Below are 23,986 nucleotides of genomic sequence, written 5' to 3' on the forward strand. Positions count from 1 at the left end.
TCTTGTGGACAATTCAACTGATGCTATTCCTCAGCTGTGAAAGAGTAAGTGAGTTTCAATTCTTGTATTTTAAAGAACATTTCTATCCTGCAAGAATATATAGGTAACTAAATACAACTCCAGTCTAGTGCATATTCAACCAAACACTGATCCTGTTAACTCAATATTATTGTTATGTGAGTTCTAGTGGAATCATACTGAAATAATACAATCTGTTTCATTTGACAAAATGATCTTTTCTGAATTGCATTTCAAATCAAGTCAATAGTGTTTGCTCTATGATGCAAAGCAGAATGATGGAATAATGCGTATTGGTTTGCACATTCATTGTATTTAATCTATTTTGAATCCATGTTGTGTCAAACATAAGAGCAATATTGATATCAGCCGATGTTTTTTATCACTGTGGTAATGGTGAATAAACTGCATTTATTGTAAAGTGCTATCATCCAAAGCACTCAGTCTGCCCCTCATTGACACTCACATACTGTTGACCTCTTTGATGAGTTGCATGTGTTTTTGTGAGTTGGTTCCCAAGTTAATTATCACGATTGTTTCCTCTCAACAGATGTAAATCCAGAGTGGTGCTCTCCAAAGAGCACTTCTTTGAATAATTAAGAGAAGATTAATTCCGTATTGTCTGGTTCAAATCCCTGGACCATCCTGATGTGGAAACACACACACACACACACCTCTCCAACTACTCACTACAACTAACATCGAGGTACTTGTGGTGTAGTGAATCTATCTTGAGCTGCGGGGTTTTAATGATGTGATGAGTATGACTGGGTATTTGTATGTGTACACCTTATTTTCATGTTAGTATGCCACGTGGTTGCCCCTGTAAATAAAAGTGTTTGTATCAACAAATAAATACCTACAAGATTTAGATGTCAACCCTTTTTAGAAAGTCATACACATTTTTACAACCACTCCCAGTGAAGGTTGAAAGTGCAATATGGATAAGGCAGAAAAGTGACCTCTGTTGGTTCGTACTTGTTACTACATTAGTCAAAGTGAATGGTGGGCTTTCCACTCACCCTCTCTGTCTTTCTCTCTCAATACACACGCGCGCACACACACACACACACACACACGCACACGCACACACACTCGTGATAGATGAACCCCTCCTGAATAAGTCTTTGTCCTAGATACTTATCACGGGACACGTTGTCACATAAAGCACCTATAAAGATATTGCATCAATGTGAAGCAGATGACCTGAATTCAACAATCGGTGTTATGTGAGGATGGTGCTATTCCAGTTACAATATAATATAACAATGACTTTGCTTGTTACTTGTTCAACATGAACAAAACAAATGATTGTATATTGGAATTTTATAATTATTTTCTTCAAAAACTAAAGTAATGTCTGGGGTCTGCTTATGAAATGCAAACAGTGTCTTGTGTACAGTCAAGTCAAACACACTTTAACCACATTGACAATTAATTAAAATGATTGAACGTGTTTGTTTGTGTCTGGCAATCCACCTTATTAATATTTGCCGTGCACACTGCTCACTCACTAGTGGTCAGCTGTACACCAGGGATCACACATGACTGCAGTTAGCAAGCTTTGTAGGATTTGCTGATCCCATTTAATTGCTGCGTGCTCTGATAACTTTGCTTTATAATGAGACACTGTGCGAGACAGAACAACTGGCTGAGCACAGATTGGCGCCCGTGTTGCTTGCCTTCATTCAAAAGGTATTTTGCATTCGTAAGCCAAAGCCTGGAAAAACAGTTGGGCATCACTGGCAGCCAGTGACTTACCATAATGAAGGACGGCTAATCAATCTCGTATCGAGCTTTTTGACAATCAAGGCACGGGATAATCGCAATGGAATTAAATGATGGAATCGCTGTTGCCTCTTGAGGAGAGGCTTAATAAGTCTTTTCTTTGGCGTGCTGTTTTAAGTTGTGTGATTTATTCAGTCACACTGAGACTCCCCACATAGGGCCAGGTGATTGGCATTTATTGACAAACAGCATTACACTGCCACTTATGTCAATTACTACAAAGTGTTCTTTAGCTCATCGCTCTTAAATTCTATATCTTCCTGCAGAGGGAAATATGAAGTAAAATGGATTTCGCTGGAGGGCCAACAGGTCCGTCCAATGGCTGGTGGCGACTCCTCCACAATAAAATGTCAATATCCACCTACTCAGTAGCTCAGGATGTTGTGAAGAAATCAGAGCCATTGGTAGGCCACTCTCATAACCTTTGAGGCCTGAATATGAAATCTTTTGATCCTGGTCTGGCATCAATATTGAAGCCACTTTCTCCAGTCCAATCAGTGCGGTGTCATGGCTTTTCTGTGCCTTGCTTTGAGAGTGCGATGAAAGTAAGCCTTTGAAAGGTTACGGTGTGAAAAAAAAACAACATTTGGCATACAGGCTTGTTTTTGCTATCATCACAGATGCAGTGGTGCAATGGTTTCCAAACGTGTCCTTCTACAGCTCAATCAATTGGAGAATATAGGAGTTGGAATTTGATTAAAAATGTATCCACATATTGGGTCAGCTGTAACATCCAAACACTACATGTTGGGATTGGTAGCTGGTAAGCAAAAGAAAACAGTTTGTCAAAAGTAAAAACCAAAAGGTTAAAATAGATAAGTAAAACAAATGAAATATTTGAGGTAATTTGGTAAAAGTATCTGACAAACTTGGAGAAATGTTTCTATGGGATAAAGGACTTCTGCCACCCCAAGTGGTATGAATACAAACTTGACCAAACTGACTTAAACAGTGGCCTATAATAGTTTGATGGAAGTACTCTAACAACATATACTGCTTTAAAAGGTACACAGTGTAGAATTAATTGTCATTTCCCAGAACAACTTGGTAGAAAGGAAACATAAAGTTCACAAGTGTGTTTTAATTAGTGTGTAATCTCTTAACTAAAATTATGACCTTAAAATGATTATTTTATATTGACATAGGGGAGGGTCACACCACCTATTTCTACAGTAGCAGAGATAGACAATCTTAAATGGCCTTATGATTTTTTTATATACAGTGGGTGGGCACCGGACATGTAGCTGTTGGAAGACGAAGAAGAAGTACTGTAGAATAAATAGCTAGATACTGTACATCTTCACCTCATCCTTTGATATTGTGAAAAGACTTGACACAGTGGTGGATGATGCCATTTAGTAACTAGCTTTTTTTCCTTGAAAGCCACCATAGCTTCTGTAAATTCTCTAACTAAAATCATTCTATAATTCTAAATAACCCAATATTACCCACTGTACCATTAAAAAATTCCAGTTTTGTTTTAAATGAACACATAACATGGCAAGATGTGTCGTGGAAGGACTAGTTAATCTGATAGATCTGTGGAAATACATCAGACCAAAAAACATGGATATAATTATGACGTGGAGGACAACTTAGGACTGTTTACAGAGAAGCTGCCCCTCAACCACACACTAACTCACTTTCTTTCTCTGCATCTGCGAGTGCAAACAATAACCCTATTTTATCATTCCTCCATCCAGTCTGAGGAGTCTACATTCTCCTCATCTCCCATGACAGCTTCGCTCCAACTGGTATTCAAGCATTCCTGGCAGCATCACTGTTGCAGCTAAGACAATACCTACACACCACAAAAGGACATGTGGCGCTTCTGTGAAATGCTTCAGCCATTGTTTGGGCGCCCAGGGTGTTGGGAGAATACAAACCACTGGAGCCTAGTATCCTTGACAGCACAGGGGTCATTTTTGAAACTAAATGTGGACCTGTGTCAATTTGGCTGCATTTTAATTAGCTGAGAAAAAAAAAACTGCTGGTACAAGTGAAAACGCCATGTGTGTGTGTTTGTGCATGCAGAAACAATAATAAGGGAATGACATTGGTTGACTTTGTCATTAGTTGCTTCTCCATTCTCCATGTTTGATATAGAAGTGTGAATATATGCCGCTGTTGGTTTTTCGCTTGCCGTCTCAGATAAGACTAACTTTGAACAAATATTGTGCACTTATTTAAGCAAGGCATTGTTATTGAGTCAAGTGTGCGATGATGCGCTCTGTTTTTTTGCCAGGTCAACTGATAGGGTCCTCTTGAATGTCAGCCTGGGTTTCCCCTTTAATAGGATCGATGCATGAATTATGATCAGAAAGGACACACAAGGTGAAATGTGATTAAGAATCTAGCCGGCGAAGCCTTTAACTGACCATTTCGTAATAAAATAAGGTGTGACGTTGAGCGTTAAAGACGTTTTTATGGCTTATTTAGTGATGTGATTTGGAAAGATCTGGCAAAAAATAAATAATTAACCAGCAGTGATCAATGAAATATGACAGTGTTTAATCACAGTCTGGTACAGTTACATCAAGCCAACCTGAGTTAACTCATACTTTTGAAATAGCTTTCCGATCGTCTGACAAGTCAAGTGCTTTGTAAATATAATAGGAAACATAATTTTTACACTAGAAATATGAAGATAAGGTTTTAAAATGTCCCCTTTATGTAGAGAAAACAATTTCACCTCAAGGTCAAATTTGTGGATTTTCATTTTTATCACACATTTTTTCATAATCAGCAGATGCAGTTTATGGAATGTTAGATAGAACCTCTCGTCTATGCAGGATTAAAAGCCGGAGTTAATATTTTGACCTTGGGGTCAAAAAGGTCAAACATAAGTAAACACAGCTCAGAAGAAAAAAACACACTTAACATCATTGTATCACCTTCATTCTTCACAACTTTCCAAAATTGATTGAGTATTGCTTATAAACAAGGAATTTGAAAGAAAGACATGTTGCAGGCATTTACAGCAGGAAACGACACAATACTGCTCTTTGGCGTCATAGCTATAAAACATTGTGACATTTAGCCTAATGGATCACACCTAAGATCGATATATGTGTCTTATTTTGACAGTGCTGTTCAGATAGCACCACCCCCTTTCCCAGTTACCAAGTAAGCAAACTAATTGACCTCAAACATAAATAACTGTAGGGTGACATACATTAGACGTATTCTTCTTTAAATTACTTTTCTGTGCAGACAAAAGGAATTTCTATTTGCTCATGTATAGCCCATATAGTGTATGAAACATGAAATATTTGGTGCAAAAACCAAGCTATGTGGTCATTTTAGTGTGTCACCTTCAGCAAATATTCAAGCTTAGTTTGAGGAAAAGGGAAGGGGTTATCATGTCAAGTATTTTCATTGTATTGGGTTTCAATAAATTCATAACAAAGGGAAAAACACTAGTTATGGAAGATATGGGGAAATTAGACCCCCAAAATGAGGATGATCTTCATACAAACACAAAACACTCAGTTTCAAAGCTATAGTGCATAACTTATGTTGCCCCCGGACAGTACTGTGCATCGACAGTAATGTAAGCCTTCTGTGATCGCGCATGGATTTTATACCTTCTGCTGTACTTCCGTTTCTTTTCTAAGCAGTAGAATCAACAACTGAAAACGTTAGTGGGCTCTTCTTGGGATTATTCTGAGTAACCAACATTCATTTATATGAAAAAGTTACACACTTAACTTGAAGGAGATAAATATGTGGTCAATGATTGATAATCCAAAGCAAGGTAGTCATAATCACAATATCACTGACTATTCATTTTTAATTGCATACCTTGAATTAATAATGGCTGACTGGGTTCATAGCCCCGGCGGTTCTTATCTGGTCCGAGTTAACTGCACTACTTTACCTTCAGTCTCCACAGCTGCTCCGAATGAAGGCTTAATGAGGCGGGAGGGGACGGTAGCCTCTCCTCTCCCTCCCAAGCGGGGTTCACACGCGCCCTCTACCGGCCAGACTGCGCGCGCACAGCCGCTGCTCTCATGGAGCTGCCGGACTGCTCAATCCACCACGCGTAATTCAGGAATCAGGGACTCACTCACACATTCCTCCTCCAAGTGTGGAGCAAGCAAGCCGGCAGGAGCAGCCGTGTCGGCGACCGTGTGTCCTCCTCTCTCTCTCACACACACCCGACAGCACGCCAATTAGGGACGGAGGGCTGGGCGAGAAACACTTTTAGATTTAACACTTCTCCAAAGTCTAGGCAGCATTCAAGTTGCGATAAAGAGAAAGAAAGAGTTGCGAGTTAACCCCGCGGCTCGGGGGGGTTAACGCTTTACGGAAGGTCGCCGTCGACATGGATAAAGTTATCAATTGCTTGTTTGCTGCAATAACCCTGCTGCTGTCCGCCCAAGGGGAAGTTTTTAAAGGTAAGGAGGATTACCTGAACATGTTTTGCACGTAGTACTGAACGTATGCGCAGTCCTCTTGCATGTGTGGTGACAGATGAAGTAGAGGCGAGAGGCACTCTAATTTAACTGAGTTTGACCACTATTTTGACTAATACTTAATTTTTTTCCGAAATTTGAATGTTTTAATTCACGTTAATGATATAAAGAAATTCGGAAAAGCGGAAGTGTTGTAAGTAATCTTAGGGTGGCTTTCCGTCCGCTTAAAACACGATTATGTTTACACTTGACTCGGAATGAAAGGACTATCAGTTTGCCGCTACAACACTAGGCATTCATCAGTAGTTTGGTGCTCACCTTTTGTGCCGCTGTGCGCAACGAGCAGGTGCGCCACGGCCACCGGGAGCAACTCCGCTGCTGCCAATGCCACAATATACACCAGCGCAAGTTTAAAGAGTTCCATGTTTGTGTCTGACTTGATCTTGATAAGTTGCTGTCTAATGTGATTAACCTGAAGGCACTCGGGCACCTGAAGGGTCACATGCGTGTGCGCACCGGTGGTACATTGTGGCCTACACACACGGCGAGGCGATAAGCCACCCTAGATATACCTACTACTGTCATTGTTTCACTGTGAATTCGGTGTCAACTTTACTTACGATGTCCCAGCCACTGTGTGGTGGACACAGATTATGGTCACTTTTACGCACGAAAATGCCCAGTATGAAATATATGGAGTTCATTCAATCCCAAATTGTTGCGTCTCAAAAGTGCAAGAACAGTCCATCTTGCATCTATTTAATGACATACCATACATCATACATGTCTATTGTGGTTGATGTGTTTTCAAGTGGCTTAGTTTTCCTTTTCTTCCACTATATGTTCTTTATCCTAAAATAATGGATATTCAAAATAGACTGTATATTGTTTTTGGAACTGAGTGCGTAGTCCACATTCAAAACAATTTGTTTGAATTCAATTAACTGGTCAATAGTTCAACATGACTTTCCTTTTTGAACATGCTTTGTTTTCAGATGGGATTACATTTCTCTGATGTCTCCCTTTCATTCACTTCCAATCAGATACTTTTGTTGTCTCACTGTTTTGGCTGATTGTTTGATGCCATACATACACATTGATACAAACACAGCAACCTCCTACTCATATTTCTGATATTCACACACGGGCGACTTCATTTTCACAAAGTCTGTTTAAAGCTTTGTGCAGAGGAGAAGTTCAGGGATTAGTGAGTGAATGAGTGAATTGACTTATAATATAAAAGTGCAGACTTTTGCCTTCAGAGTAATGGCCCAAGGGGTTTTCACATTCTGGGTTTAATTTGGACCCTAAAGAGGTCATTTCTGCCGTCTCCATAATGGCATTATCTTTGTGGTAAAAAGGTGCATTAGCCTATATTCATGTCGATCAATAAGTTGCCTATAAAGGTCCTGTCTGAGAGAAATCCATACTGTCAATACAATTAGTGTTGTGTTTAAAAAAACTTCCTAAAAAGGGCTGGATAGAGCTGAATGTGTTTTTGTTTAGCCCAGACTCCGAGGAAGCGACGGTGTGTGTGGTGAAGTTGCTGTGTGTGTGTGCGTGTGTGGCTTCAGCTGTGGGCTGTTATAGTAGGATGCTTTGGGATTCAACGGACAGCCGATGCATTTTTCCCAGAGCCTGTTGGGGGCAGCATGGTACACACTTAATATGAGAGCCAGATGATGAAGTCAAGCTGCTCAGAGTGGAGGACCACGAGTCAGACACATATATCAGAATTCAGATGCACTTTGGAAAACTGTTGTCTGTCTGTGCGCTGTGACACAACTTTGAATCGATCTCAACTCTGATTTAACATAACGACTTAACTGTTTAATGAATTACATAATTGTCTTAGTCATGTGTTACTTTAAAGTGGTCCTCTTCATATTTGAAATGTCTTTTCCCCAAGAGAACTGGCATATCCAGAGACCAACAGAAGATTGTTTTAGGTCTTTTTTTTTGATAAATAAACAGTTTGAATCGAGCAGTGTGAACAGCCAGGGGTCAATTCTTAGTGATTGAGAAACTCTTCTCTTTCCCCCTGAAGCTCAAAGTATTCCCAGTCCATTTTTATGTGTGCGGTTCATCAGTCTTGCCCGTTGGCAACCTCAGGACTGGGAGATTTATTGGAGTGGGCTGCGCTGCGGGGCTCCCAGTGGTGGCCAAAACCATCGATAAATGTGCACCTAATTGCACGAGTGTGTGTGTGTGTGTGTGTAAATATGTAAACCAGGAGGAAATCAATTGGATGCATGTTCATGCCCTCTTCGTGGCTAGGTGACAGATTAGCCACCCACCAACACACGGATGGAGAGCTAGAGGCTAAATATGAAGCTTGTGCATGCGACTTGAGACATTTGTTATGGATAGTATATGTGATAACTGATAACGGCTCATGTGATAATTAGATCACCGAGGTAACCAGAGCATTGGTCTACTCCAGTAAACTGCAGCATTGGCGCCTTCTGGCAAAACAGTCCTTTGGAAGTATTTTAATTAACCCTTAAAAAAACAAAACCAGGTCCATAATCAGGTGTCTGTTTCAGTTCCTTTGTTAAAGGTGCACTATGCAGTTTAAGGGGAGGGGCATTTATTTACATTTTCGGAGCCTGCAGTTAGTTTACAAAACATGTTTATTCAACATGTGATTATTAGTATTGAATAATTCTAATTATGTTGAGGCACCTGGGACCAAATGTAAGACTAAAATATGTTTGTAAAAACTGTGGGCCCTGCTGCTGCTGTTAAAAACAACAGCGAAACCGTAACTTTCCAGGTAGCTTTCAGACTTAAAACATTGTTCCGGGGATCCAATGTTCCTGTGAGGAAAGTTTGTTTATTCAGTTATGACAATATACCTTACAAAATGTTCCCTTCTCTTGACACACCAAAAGTTACATAGTGCACCTTTAACTCGTTCATGCACCTTTTATATCTGCCCTCAGTGACATGGCGTAGACAAACTGATCTTTTGTAGTTTTTTTGTCTGTTGCATTTATGGTGCCCACTGGATGCTCTAGGTTCAGAAAAAAACAAAAACACTATAAATCACTTGTTGTGTATGGCCAGTGCTTGTGTTTTTCTACATTATGAAGACAGGCCTGGCCCTTTGATATCTCTACTCTGTCTTTTGACCGAGCACATTAAATTCCAGGGAGCAGTGCGCTTTGTTATGTTTACCACCTTTTCCAGCAGCCATAAAACCTGCCTGGTTTTCTGATAGGGGTGGCGAGGATGTGTGTTGAGAATAATGCCCATGCTCCGAGAGTGCAGGGCTGTAGTTTGTCACCGCAAGAGTGACTGCCGCTGATAGCGTCCTGGTTGACCGATCCTGATTGCCATCCCAAGCATGTGACTTAAGGAGTAAAAACAACACCTTGGCTCATTCGAGCAGATAAACAGCACTTCGTTTTGCAGTCTGGCAATAATTTAGACACTTTTTTTTTTTCACTCACAAAATTTTTCTTCCTTTTTTTTGCGTTTTTCTTGTCATCCCCCTCCCCTCCCCTTCCTCCCATCCCAGACGACTCACGTTTAATAGAGACTTTTCCGAAAGGTGTCCTGAAGGGTGGCAGTTTCCTTTGTGTGAGCCAGTGGAGAATGAAATTAAATATGCATGTGATTTTTTTATTTTATTTTTTCCTCCCCGATGGCTTTATCCAATGTTGGAGGAGAGAGAGAGAGGGGGGGGGGGGGATCTCCATGGTGATTGATGATAGTACAAAGCAGAAAGTGAGGTGTCTTGCGTTCTTCTGTAACGTTGCTTTTTCAAACACTTTTATATTATGATGATAATGAAGGCAGTGGAATCACATGGATTTACCGAGGCTGTTCAAACACTGCGGCTACATGTGTGACTTTCCCAGAAAAGGAAAAGGGTCTGCTGAGTTTGTCAGCAGGGCAGTCTTATGACTGATTCGTGGTAGACACCGTGGAGGAGGAGAAGGGATTGCATTTTGAAATCTTAACTTTAAGAACTTGCAGATATTAAATGCTGCTGAATGGACTTAGATAATGACTTTGAAGTGACTAGTCTGACAGGAGCATTATCCATGTTTCAGCAGTGATGAGGTCTAAACGTTCTTCTATGCGTGAACAATTGTCTTATTTCTTAAAGTGGTTAGAACAGGACTTTAATGGTCTGTTTTACATTGTGTCTGGCCTGCCTTTACCTTAGCTCTACACCCAATGACACACCACATTGCATTGCCTTAAGGTAAATTGCACTATTTAGCAAAACAGCTGTCAGCGATGCCTGTTGCATTGGTCGAGTTGTTTTGTGTCCTACATTTATTTTTCGAAACAAGATATGATATCAAGATTTTTCCAGACCATACACATGACAAGGTCAATCAATATAAATGTCTGTTATCCCAATCCTCAGAAGCACATGTCCTAAACGTTCCCTCTTTTAAATCATAGATCTAGTATGTTTCTGTTTTCTACAAGAGAAATCCATCTTTTGAAGGGAAAAATATTGAATATTTTGCTGTTCTCAATAGACTTTAATTCATCAGAATAACAAAATATGTTGCATGGAGGAAAGGGCACACAGCTTGACACATTATTCAGCTTTGTTTCTCTGGGAAAAAGTCAGCATCTGTTCGCTCGCTAGAAGTTGCCACAAGGCATTTCTGGTGAAAGTGTATAAAATCACTGACTGGATTGAAGAAAAGTCGACACACCCTTTCAACAAAAAAAAGTAAACAACACTTTATCAGAAAATATTTCCAGAGACAGCCTCAACATCATAGATTGATGGTTCCTCAAGGAGTAACCAAGGGTGGACTTTTCCATCAGTTTAGGCAGCAGGTAATATATCCAGTGTGCAGATAGAAAAAGGCAAGGATGTTTCCTATTCTAACTTTTATAAATGCCAACATTTGTAACATTGACCTGTTGTTCATTTGTAGTTTACACACCTCTATCTGTGTGTTGTTAATCCATGAAAGTTTTTTCATCGAGGATCAATATGGAGGATTTCCTCATTTCAGTTTTTATCTTCTGTAAAAACCATTTAGAAAATTAATAAAAGTGGTATTATAGGTTGGCTTAAGAAAGATTGGAAAGTGCACTCTGTTTGCACAGTGATACATAGCACAGGATTTAACATGGCTTTTGAGGTTAAGGTCCCGGCTCTAAGCTTTAATTTGAAGGCGATTTAACGTTTTCATCAGGTGAACAGTGCATAAAGTGTAGCTATGGAAAAGAGTCAACCCCAATTTTAGGGCGCAGGAGTTAATGAGACAAGTTAACGTCATCTTCAATTAAGTCCTAATTTAATCCTCTTTATGCAAAATCAATGCAACCGTTCTCCTGAAGATGTGTGTTTGTATTCATATTGTGATGGAATAAGGTCCATATGTGGTGAATTCTCTGTGTATGAATAGGGTGAAATGCATCTGTTTCTATCATTTCTGCCTTGTTGAAGAACCCGTGTGATCAAACTGATTGGCGTTTCAAAATAATTAGCCCAACTATATTACACTTTTAAGTCCAACTGAAATGAAATTGATTTATTTTTCCCCCAGTGTACATATTATGTGCGTACTTAAATGCAAAGCTTGTGCTTACTTTGAGATGAAAAAAATAAATAATCAAAATTTAAAGGGAGGATATTAGATGATCTTAGCGCCCCCATGTTTGATAACATAAAACAACAACCTGTATTAGCTTATCTGCTGAAAGTCTCCTTGTTATTTAAGTTACAAACATGAACACACGTCTTATCCTGAACCAGAACTTGTTCGAGGAGCGACCAGAACAATATGCACCGTGTAAAAGTGCAATGCTAAGGTCAACTTGCAGGCTAGATAGCTAATTAGCTGCTTGGCTGCAGCACATTTAAACGGTGTGTAAACAGATCTGCAAATATCACTTTGGTCCGGTTGGATGCTGGTGTGGTCCTTACTTTTTAACACCATTGCACACAATACACGTTGCATACAGCCAAACACCATCTTACCAGCTTTCTGTCAATCAACCACAGCCACTGACAGGCATTTCCAGCCAGCTGAGAAGAAAAATAGCATGCCTTTTTTTTACATTACGAATCTATTATAAAACATCAGAAAAACGCAATGACATTATTTCAGACTGCAAAAAAATTGGATTTCATTTGGACTTCAAAACGGTACACTGTTGTCCTTGCGCCGCCTAAGAGCGCCTGATGAATGTCTCTTTTTTTTGTCGTCATATTTAATAAAGTACCGTTGAATCCTTTCCAAGCAATGAACCCTAGGCTTCAGCTGACCTTCAGTCTGTTATTCAGAGAGTGAAGAAAAAAACAATAACAATATTTTTTTTTCATTTATTATTAGACAGATTTGGAGCAACAGAGATGAAATGGGTTAGAGAGGGGAATGATATGCAGAGAACTGACCACGGGTCAGACTCTAACCCGGGTCCGCTGCGAAGCCTGATCCTCAAGGGGGACACTCTAACCACTACACCACGAGCGCCCCCAACAACAATCATTTTAGACGAAGTCAGATGACTGACCCGGCTGGTCAAGAACATTCCACTCTTGACCATAAAAAGCTCTTTGGGAGATTTTCCCTATTTGTTAAGGATTATTGTCCTCCTTCACTGTCCGCTATGTTTAAAAAGCCTGTGATTTCACCACAAAGTTAAAGCTCAACTTGAAGCTGAAAGCACTTTGAAATTAAACAATGACTTTAAGGTTGACGTGGCTGGACTACAGAGCCCACACAACAACAACAACAACAACAAACGTGTGACTGTCCAAACACTAAGTCTGGTGAAATTGGTTAAGCAAGTGAGTAAGATCTTTCGAAACGCAAAGTCTACCAATATGGCTCATCATCTTTCCTTGTCCCTGGAGGGCCACTCCACATTCGATCATTAGCTGTTGATTTGCAAGTGATTTTATTTACATTCTTGAGAGGCGGTTAGAGTTTTTGAAGTTCATCCCCGAGGCGGGCGCCGTGGCTACATTATGTGGGAGCTGTGCGACGGAATGACAATTAGCCCCTGAGATGTGACTCTGTGAAGGATGCTGGACAAACAGAGGCGCTCTAATTATACCCAGCTCCTTCTTCAAATGAAGAGGATAAAAGCTAATGAGTCGCACACAGGCCGGCACAGGGGCCCGCCTAATGAAGAGAGCGTGAGAGACGGAGACGAGAGTGTTTTGTAAGAGAGAGAGAGAGAGAGAAAGTGTTTTTGTGTGTGTGTGTTTGTGTAAGGCATGCTCCGACAATTCTGTGATCTCATCCAATCGGTAGAAAAACAACTTGCTATGCAGCGGATCATGTTTACAGAAGTGTGCGTTACTCGTAGGTGGCTCGGCAGAGTCCAGGCACTCAGGAAAGATTTCACTAATTAATGCTCCAAGGGTCTCAATTGTTATTAATGGTGACGAGGAGGAGAAGGAGGAGGGGAACGGAGTAGGAGAAGCAGTTTAAATCAGGATATTAGAGTGTGTCTTTTTTTCAGTTGATTTGTAGACCTCCTATCTGCATACCAGGCTGGATGTCTGCTCACTTTTATCCATCGTTTTTTAAAGGTGCACTATGCAGTTTTAGGGAAGGGGATTTGTTTACATGTATAGAACCTGCTGTTGACAATACATATTTTCTCTCAATTTAATTCTTGGTATTGACTCATTTTGAAAATATTTTATGGCAACTGGAACCAAACGTAAGACTAGAATATGTTTGTAAACAAAACAGTGTGTCCTGATGCTGTAATACGAAACAATAACTTTAAGGTAGCTTTCAAACTTTAAGCAGTGTTCCAGAGATCCGTTATGAGAATATACTTTAAAAAATGTGCACTTCTCTGACACACTCAATGTTGCATAGTGCACCTTTTTAAATGTTCAATCCTCCCTGAATTGTGTTGAGAGTTAAATCGGTTTCAGTGACCCGTAACTGGCAGTTTCACCAATTGGTTTTACACCGGGATTGAATTGACCCCGGCACATTCCACCTCACTTATCGGCAAAACCTGCCCTTTCAATCAGCTGCTTTCCATCCAGCATTGTCACCTATACACCCAGGAGTTGTTATGACGTGGACTGGAATTGATTCCGATAGAGCACACTTTGATATTCGGTTCAAATGAGCGAGTAGCCCTGACACTGAAGTGTGAAGCTTAATTTCGAAATCTGTCAAATGTACCCATTGACGCCAGTGTCACACCATAGCTGAAAAGGTGCAAAGTTTCCTCCTGTGAGTTCATGAATAACTCAAGATGCCTCGTTCGCGCGGGACAAGTGCACTTGCAAACTTAGAGGAGACTATGTTTCATGCCAAAAAGCTGTCGGCGTGGGTGGAGAACTGCTGGTAGTGTAGGAGGTTGGAGGAGGGGGCTGCTACTGCTGTTTCACCTTGTCTCCTATTATTTATTAGGCTTCTGTCAAGGCTCAGGCAGAAGGCAGGTGTACATCCCTCCTCCTTCTCCTCTCCCCATCCGGGCCTTACGATTACAACCAGGGGCAAAATTCCCCATTACTGTCAGTCTGAATCTGTTGCCGTCGCATTAGCACACGCCGTGCAGTCATTAATGCATTAGGCCGTGTTTGAGTGCCAGTTATTTGCATTGGCTTTTACACTGGCTGTTCCCCCCCTTGTGCTAAAAGCTGCCTTGGCTGGACCTATTGACCGTTTAACTGTTCAATAATGAAGCGATCCCCGAGGATGGATTAGGCCTCAGTGGTCCTGATGAATTATGGTTATTAGGACGTGAAAGAAAACACATTAACCATCATACAAATTTTTGTGGCCCCTTTTTAATATGTATTGATTTTGCATCTTCACAAAAGGACATAGCCAATGTTATATGGGTCGAGTTGTATACTTAAAACAACATAATTGTTTCCATATATTTTCCAAATCAGGGGAATTATTGATTTGAATAAAGTAATGCATCTTTTCACTAACCCCTCTACTTTCTGAACATTCCGGTTAAAATCATAGACTGGTGAAACATGGGGAGGACCGGATAATACAGACGGAGGAAGTCGATGCTTCATAGAATTATATTGTTTAAATGAATTGTTTTTTGTGCCATTTGTGCGTTTTTAAAAGGGACAAGCGGCAAACTTGAACTTCTGTTTACCTTCTGTATGTTTCTAATGCAGCTAGCCTGAATCTCCCTAGCATATGATCTCTCCACTAACAGTCTACTACACTATTATCCACCCTTCTCCTCCACTTCTTCTTTGCCCACCCCAAAGCAGAATGTACCTGATTATACCCCTATCGGTCACACTCTGGAGCCTGTTTGGAGGCCGTTATCTGTTTGTGGTGGGGACTCCTCGGGGAAGCATAGAGCCGATAAGAGACTGTTGTTCTGTAAACAGCCCTCTGACCTCCTCGGGCTGGGCTCGACTCCTCTTCCAAATGGCTCTCTCTTATATTTGCCCCGGAGCTCAAAACCTCCGCGTGACTGACTCCCCGGGGGGAGGTTTAATGGCATTACTGTACGCTCGGCACTAGACAGGGTGGTCGTTCCAGAGTTGAGGTGTCTGTGTGTGTGTGTGTGGGTGGGGGTGGGGGTGGGGGTCCATGCCATCAGAAGCAGAGGAAAACAATGAGGAATAAAATGGTGGCAATGATGATGAATAAAAGATGTACTGATGTCCGTTGCCGAACATTCGTAAAATGAGGATGATCATGTGAATGACCCCTTTATGCCCCCAAACTTGAAGTACCTTGTGGGAATGGAGTTATCTGATGATGATGCTGTGTTTTCATTCAATGCCTATCACCATTTTGGATTTTAACCATGTGGAACTATGTAGGACTATATCTGCCATTATAATAAATGCATTGATTAACTCGATAAATATTTAATTTTTTCCAGTTTTTATTATCCCTATTTATCAACTAATTTCAGTCAATATATGTTCCTATTAATTAATTGAGTCATTTATCAATGCATTTATGTATTTAGTATAATGGTGGCTATAGTCCATCATAGAACCCCATCACAGCATAAATTATATTCTCACTTGCGCCTGTCCTTGATAGTCTGTTAACTCACGACATATCATGACATGAGACAAGTGCATTAGTAGGCTGACTGCTGGACAGTCCACTCCCAAGTACGATCAGTCAGCTCCACCGATGTCAACTTCGCTTTTTACACATTCCTCGTTTAACTTGCCGGCATGCTTGAGCAAACAATGCCTGCTCTGCTACAGCGAACTAAATAGTAAATCACTTTTGGTGTTAAAAATACGGCTTCATCGACACAGCTATTGAGACACGCAGCTGCAGGGCCCATGTTAAAGGCAGCGCAAACATAAAGCAATAACTGGGAAAGATGATGCTTGGCTTGAAGCTTGACTCCCCACCCTGTAATCAGAGTTTGCCACGCTAAAGAAATTATAGGGCACAGGAGTCATTAGAAGTGTGCGTGCGGCACGGCATCGCAAACGGAAACAAAGTTGAAAACACATGTTTTTGGAATAATGCACATCTGAATAAACAAAACGGCGAAAAATCTGACAAGTTGATTGTAATGATAGTACTCAGCTGGCCGGGGGTTTGAATACAGTTGCATGTGATGTCTCAGAGATGTATTGGTATCGGGGCAAAAGGAGTAATTAGTGTGGCAAGCCTGTAGAATCAGTTGGATTGTTAACCAACGTTATTATCAGTCCGACTTCCACAGCTTCACATATAATTACTAAAATTATCAAGTTAGAACAGAATTAACTTGGTATGTTTGTTATATTTCCTAGAGACTATTAAAGTGAAACCATCTTGCTTTGTTGGATTTCTACTTAAAAAAAGGCAGTTTGTCCAGCTGTCTTCCTACATTGTATGGCCTCAAGAGCTACAACTAAAAGGCTCTGATTACTAATGTGAGTATTTCTCACTACCCACTGCTGAAGCAATGGGTTGACTAAAATGCAAACACATCTTTTCTCTGTCCTACTAAGTCTTTGAGCAAGTCCCAAGGCTAACGGAGGATTTCCCTGTTGCCGTTCCCAGGTCTCTAGGCATTATTCATAATAGGATCCCTGCTGAAGGTATGGCAGCAGAGATATTTATATATACATACAAAAGTCGGGGACAAGATTCAATTCTGAGCAACTGGAATTCACACTGAAAGCAAATAAGTTTTCAGTTTTCCACATAGGTTTTTACCCAAATCAAGATGTAAATATGTCTTTGGGCTGTTCCTTACACATTTTTATTAAAATAAGTAGCCTTTACTAGCAGTGGGTTAGCATGAAGTTAGCATAAATACATCAATGAAAAAGAAAGCTAACAAACATTTTTAAGTTGTCTTGCCTACTCAATTTCTGTCTTAGAATTTGTCTTGCAAATTGTGTAAGCTACATGGTTAGCCTTTGATTGCAAGTAGCCTTTGATATGCCTTCAGGAAGAAAGCCTGATTTCTCATTTATTATGTCACTTAAGTTTATATTACAAGTCATTTAAGAAATTACTTTTGTCCCCTTTGACAGCAGGCACTGTTTTCAGTATTCATTTTGCAGCATTTGTTCAACTTTTATTTAACCTCCTCATGTTCATGTCAGCCTCATGACTTTAATAAACACATATTATAATTAAGTTATTTTCAGTCAAAATCACAAGCGGCACAATAATTAAGTAATTTTTCTCTTAAATTAGACTTGTAGCCATTAGTTCAACTTGGGAGTGACCCTACTTTGCTGTCACATTATATAATTTCTTTGGATCAAACATAGCAAAAACGTAATTGTATGCACGTGAACAGAATTAAGAGAACCTACTGGTACATCTTTTGATTTAACACCCATTCCTACATTGGAAAGGCCAGTGTGGCCATGGCCAATGTTCTGGAGCAGCTCCACAGCCTTATTCAGTCACAGAGAAGTTTGGGTTGGCATCTAACATCATACAGTCATATGAAAAAGTTTGGGAACCCCTCTCAGCCGGCATTATAATTGACTCTGCTTTCACAAAAAATATATAAAAGTGGTATGTCTTTAATTTACCAGGAACAGCTAAGTACTGGGATGTTTTCCAAACAAAGATTTTTTGAAAAGCAGTATTTGGTTGTATGAAATAAAATAAAATGTGAAAAACTGGCTGTGCAAAAATATGGGTACCCTTGTGGTTTTGTTGATTTTAATGCCTGTAACAGCATGTAAAACTGATGAATTTAAACACAAAGTTGGTTGGATTATGTTGTTAAGCCTTGAACCTCATAGAAATGTCTGTTTAATCATGAGAAAATGTATTTCTGTCCTTGATAGTCTGTTAACTCACGACATATCATGACATGAGACAAGTGCATTAGTAGGCTGTGCAACCATTCTCACAATCCGCCGCATATGCCGCTCTTGTACTTTTCTTGGTCTGCTAGACCTGGGTTTAACTGCAACTGTGCCTGTGTCCTTCCATTCCCTGACAACGTTCCTTACAGTAGAAATTGACAATTGAAACCTTTGGGAAAGCTTCTTGTAGCCTTCCCCTAAACCATGATAATGAATAATCTTTGTTTTTAAGATCTTTTGGGAGCTGTTTTGATGATCCCATTCTGTCTCACTTCAGCAGAGAGTCAAAGAGAAGTGCAACTTGCATTTAGGCACCTAAAATACATTTTCTCATGATTAAACAGACATTTATGAGGTTCAAGGCTTAACAACATAATCCAACCAACTTTGTGTTTAAATTCATCAGTTTTACATGCTGTTACAGGCATTAAAATCAACAAAACCACAAGGGTACCCATATTTTTGCACAGCCAGTTTTTCACATTTTATTTTATTTCATACAACCAAATACTGCTTTTCAAAAAATCTTTGTTTGGAAAACATCCCAGTACTTAGCTGTTCCTGGTAAATTAAAGACATACCACTTTTATATATTTTTTGTGAAAGCAGAGTCAATTATAATGCCGGCTGAGAGCGGTTCCCAAACTTTTTCATATGATTGTATATCAGGATTGCAGTGTGGCAGAGGCACACAGGCCGGGTTCAGAGGATGAATAATTCACTCCCATGAGTCCAGACTTCTTTCCGTGAGACTAATATTCAGCAGCACCTGTGTGTCTGAAAGTCTCCCCCCTTCAACCCACTAGGTTCCTTTCCCTGGGGAAAACCTCACCCCGCCATCACCCCAGCTGTGCATCCTCCAAAGTGTCATGCTGGTACTGCCGTGCCTTGAATGCTGGGCTCTCATGACAGAAATATACAGAGAATACGTAGTAAACTAGGCGGCTATGTGACTTAACTCAATATACTAACAAAAGTTTGAACATAATTAAGGCTGAACCTAATAGTAGTTGTTTTTTTGGCACTGACAGAAATGTGTTTGTAGCACTAAGGTTTTTCAACTATCTTATTGAGTTAGCGTTGACGTTTTGGTGAAATTCGTTATGTTGTTACTTGTTCTTTGATCACCTACTGCCGGGTTTAAATTAACATATTACCAGATGAGCAAATAATCTCACGAAATGTCCATTTAGTGGCAGTTATGGAGCAATTTCTCATAAAGTCTTCGGCGGTAGAGATTGCATAATTGTAGATGTCCAAATCTCTTTTTTTTTCTTTATCACTTTAAGGAACTTGTTTTTGTTAACTGAGAGAGTTGTTCACTGTACTGCTGTTTCCAATGACAAAAATGCACAATGAACATCAACATTGTCAAATTATAATAATACACTGCCTAAAACAGTGCACATATAGCTGCTCATCCACCTCCAGGTTGAGTTTTAAAATGAAAAATGTTCTGTTGCTTTTGGAATTGGATGTAATTGATTTATGCATAACTGTGCAGAGCTGCCATGACTTTAGTTTGCAATCAACAACACACTGCATTTCCCTCCAGTTTTCCCCATATCTTCCTATCATTCCACATTTCATCATTCAATTCTTTAATCATCTGAACAAAACGTTGAAGGATCGTGTGTGTGTGTGTGTGTGTGTGTGTGTGTGTGTGTGTGTGTGTGTGTGTGTGTGTGTGTGTGTGTGTGTGTGTGTGTGTGTGTGTGTGTGTGTGTGTGTGTGTGTGTGTGTGTGTGTGTGTGTGTGTGTGTGTGTGTGTGTGTGTGTGTGTGTGTGTGTGTGTGTGTGTGTGTGTGTGTGTGTGTGTGTGTGTGTGTGTGTGTGTGTGTGTGTGTGTGTGTGTGTGTGTGTGTGTGTGTGTGTGTGTGTGTGTGTGTGTCCGCCACTTCCCACTTGTGGATGTGTGTTGTAGTGCATAGCCAGTGTTGGTATATTGTGTGTGTGCTGTAGGGCCTATTTTCTTCCTCGTCCCCGTGTGTCAGGTTGCAGACCCATCTCTGGCTTGTTATCAGGGATGTGACAGAAGGCGGCAGGCAGCAGTGCCGATGCCCTAATGAAACCTGGGCCCGGGCTAATTGGTGACACCGTGGTGTGAGGGAATGAGAGAGGCGGTAACCGGACTGGCAGGAAGAAAGCAGAGGACAGCGGGTACGGGCCACTCACACCAGTGAATTAAGCCCGTCATGTTCATTTGTGGAACACACAGAGAGAGGGAACACCCACACTCTTCTTATCAAAACCCTGCAAATGCAAAACTCCCTGCTGGTAACTCTGTTTTCTCCAAGCTGAGTTTTCCTTTCCATTATATCTTGTCCAGTTTGTTTCTTTTGCTCTTACTTTAAAAGAGCTAAAGGTCTGGCTGGAATGAACCTTTTCTCTTTGATGGTTGTTTTTTTATCATGGATGTATTAACATAACCAAGTGAGCTGTGCTTGTACCAAAAGCTTTTTGGCTTTAAAATGAGGCTACTATTGAAAGGTGAAATGATGTGTTCTTAAAGTATGAAAGCTAAATTCACAAACAATATGCGGCGCGCTTACTTGGTTTAATACACTTTCAGGTTATACCGCTTTGGTCTGTAATGGCCATTTGCGTCTAATGATAATATAACGATATGTTTGTTTGAATTCTTTGAGTAGATATTTCTGTATAATACAGTACTGAATCAGTTCACCGACTTTATTTCTCTTCCGTTCTTGTGCTGTGGTCAAATGCGTTTTAGGATTTACTATTAGCATTTAAAATGTTAATAATTTTTCGCCATTTATGGCCACACAAGCCACTTTAGAGTATACATAAAAAACATATTTTCTCACATTTAGTCAAGTATGTCAGCATGCTGGGAATGGTGCTTTTAATTGCCGAAATTATTTCTGAAACCTACTATCACCTCAATATAGTGCAGATGGACGGATTTTCAATAAAAAATCTGTGAGAATCTGATAAAATGGTCGATTATCAAGAATAACATGAAAGCTGCAGAAATATAACACACATCCCAAAAACCATCTCTGCACACTTGGACACAACACGCGGATATTGAGTTAATGTTTCTTTCACAATTTTTGGGTTAACCAACCCTTTAAGCTGCGATCGCATGACAGTGGCGGAGGTTGCCGGTAGTGCTTCCTGCTTTGCCCTGGGCCGGTGTGACCCCTGTGCCTCACAGTGAGCCAGTTTGGCTTCTTTATGTCCCCATGAGCTGGAGGGCTCCTTCCGGGGTGTCAGAGCTGACCTTTCTCTGTTGCTAGAGAGGAATAACGTTCAGCGGGCCTCTATCTGTCGTGCCCCCAGCTGTGTCTAAGCCACAGAATGGACCTCAGGGGCCTACTGCGATGCTACGTTTGAGTAATGGCAAATGAGGTACAGTATGAGTAGTGTTGCTCATCTGGTCTCAAACTGCCCCATTTATTTCTGGCACTAATCGTTATCTGTCATTTTAAATTTAGAATTATATAAGCCATTAAAAAAAGTTCATTATGAAAAATGACTTTCTCCAGTATTTAGCCAGCTTTTTTTATTAAGTTAAGGAACTGTGTAGAAAAAAGCGATTGCATTGCAGCTTAAGAGAGATTAATCAAGGGACTAAAAGGTGTTCAAATCCCTTTTCTCTCCTCTATCTTCACCGGTGCACATCAGAGGCTAAGCTTGTCTGTCCCATAAGATGGAGATGAAAGATCTGGGTGGGGTGACCATGTTGTTTTAGACCTTTACACGAAATGACCTGATCAAACATCCTCTGTGCTCATGGGCTGACAAACACACCACAACAAATCACATTTCCTTCCACTTCACTTCTCTCTCCGTCTGCGCGAAGTGACAGATCTAGCCCAATTCTGTGATCCGGCTGTCCTCGACTACATAGGGAGATCAAAGAAGGCTGAAGCATTTGCATAAAAGATTATGTACGAGTTGTAATTAGTGCCTGCCTCGGCAGTGACAACAGAAAAATATGTGATTTTTGGCTGAAAGATGAAACGAAGGTGGGTTGAGATTTATAATAACCAGGTCTGAGCTTTAGCGTCGCATTTTTAATTGAAGAAATCCCAGAAGATTGTCCATCTAGTCCAGGAGAACCTGACTCAAAAAAAATAAAAAAAGTTAGATTAGGATTAGTGTTATTAATTTTTGTTAATGCATTCATGCACATTCATTTTCTCCGAGATAATTACGTGTTTTACTTTGATGGCTCCTAATTTCATATGCCCAAGTGTGCTGCGCCAACCCCAGCAGTGCAGAGCTCTTTAACATGCTCCACTCAACTCCATCCTATAAAAACGTAGGTTATTCCCAATTCTATTCAATAAACACAATTATCTGTCATATTATATCAAGGTACGTTATGATTGAGTCCAATTGATGCAATATTATCCCTGATGGCAAATATGTGTTTTTGCCACTCTCGGGTACAGTGGGTTACCATTTTTATTGCATATGGAGAATTCTCTGAAGATGTGTCAATTGGCAACGCTGTAAGAGAAATCTCTTTAATGCGTCTGTGCTACAGCGTGTCATTAGAGGCAATTTGCCTGCCACAAAGAGGGTCAGCAGAGGGGGTCACATTGTTTTGTGTGCTCATGGGACTATTATCTGGAATTGCAGAAGAAGACAATTTTTGAAATCTCATTGTAATCGTTATGAGTAGCGTGGCGAGGTGGAAGTTCATCTCGTACACTTGTAAAAGGGTACTATTTTTCGAAAAATTTCCACTCACCCTCTCAGTCTTTCTCTCTCAACACACACACACACACACACACACACACACACACACACACACACACACACACACACACACACACACACACACACAATGGAGCGGTGACAGTGGCGAAGCATAGGCGCTTATCCTCACGTGGGAGGAGCTGACATTTACTCTGAAAATTTCACTTTTGGTTTCTGCCAGTGTATTTATGATATCTCTGTTATCTAGATTCCATCACCATTTTTCATTACTCTTCTTTTTCACTGCCAGTGTGTGACTTTCTGTCAGGGCTTGTAAGATTTGCCAACAGAGATTTTAGTTGTCTGAATAGTTTGGCGTTGCACTGCTGGTGTTTCCTAACATGTCCGCGGTATGTAATCATGGCGAAAGATATGCATTGACATTTTAGATGTGTGCATTAGGGCCTGCGTCAAGGCGTCTCGCGAGGACGTTGGACTGGATGCGAGACATTCCGCTGGCTGCAGTGGTGGAACAGTCAAACCCTGTGCTTAATTAATGTTTCGCCTGAGTTGCTCCAATTCTGTCAATCCCTTACGCCAGGAGGGGATATTATCCTTTGCCCGTTAATACGTTTTTAAACATATTTCCAATTTACTTGGGAACATGTGGTTTGCTTAACATATTTAATATATCTACAGTACACCAATGCTCTCATAGGAGAAAGTCAACAGCTGATGTCTTGCAGTCATGGTTTTACAGGGGAATGGTCTCATCTGTGAAATATTTCTCTTTTGTTTTCTCCAATCAAAAATACTGATGAGTACGTTGCTTGGATGCAATTGGTCT

The 23,986-nt window shown here is 40.5% G+C and overlaps 1 protein-coding gene across 1 annotated transcript in view; it reads left to right on the forward strand.

Moving 5' to 3' along the window:
* Positions 1-6,133: 6,133 nt before the first annotated feature.
* Positions 6,134-23,986, forward strand: part of LOC307255153 (receptor-type tyrosine-protein phosphatase mu) — a gene marked incomplete at both ends in the record, with an annotated part of 168,280 nt that continues 150,427 nt past the window's right edge. Inside the window, one exon of the mRNA XM_080033786.1 lies at positions 6,134-6,206. Within this exon, the coding sequence (XP_079889912.1) occupies positions 6,134-6,206 (73 nt within the window). The remainder of the gene's footprint in view (positions 6,207-23,986) is intronic.

This window comes from Ammodytes marinus (genome assembly GCF_949987685.1).
Source record: "Ammodytes marinus genome assembly, chromosome: 9".
Classification (NCBI taxonomy): domain Eukaryota; kingdom Metazoa; phylum Chordata; class Actinopteri; order Uranoscopiformes; family Ammodytidae; genus Ammodytes; species Ammodytes marinus.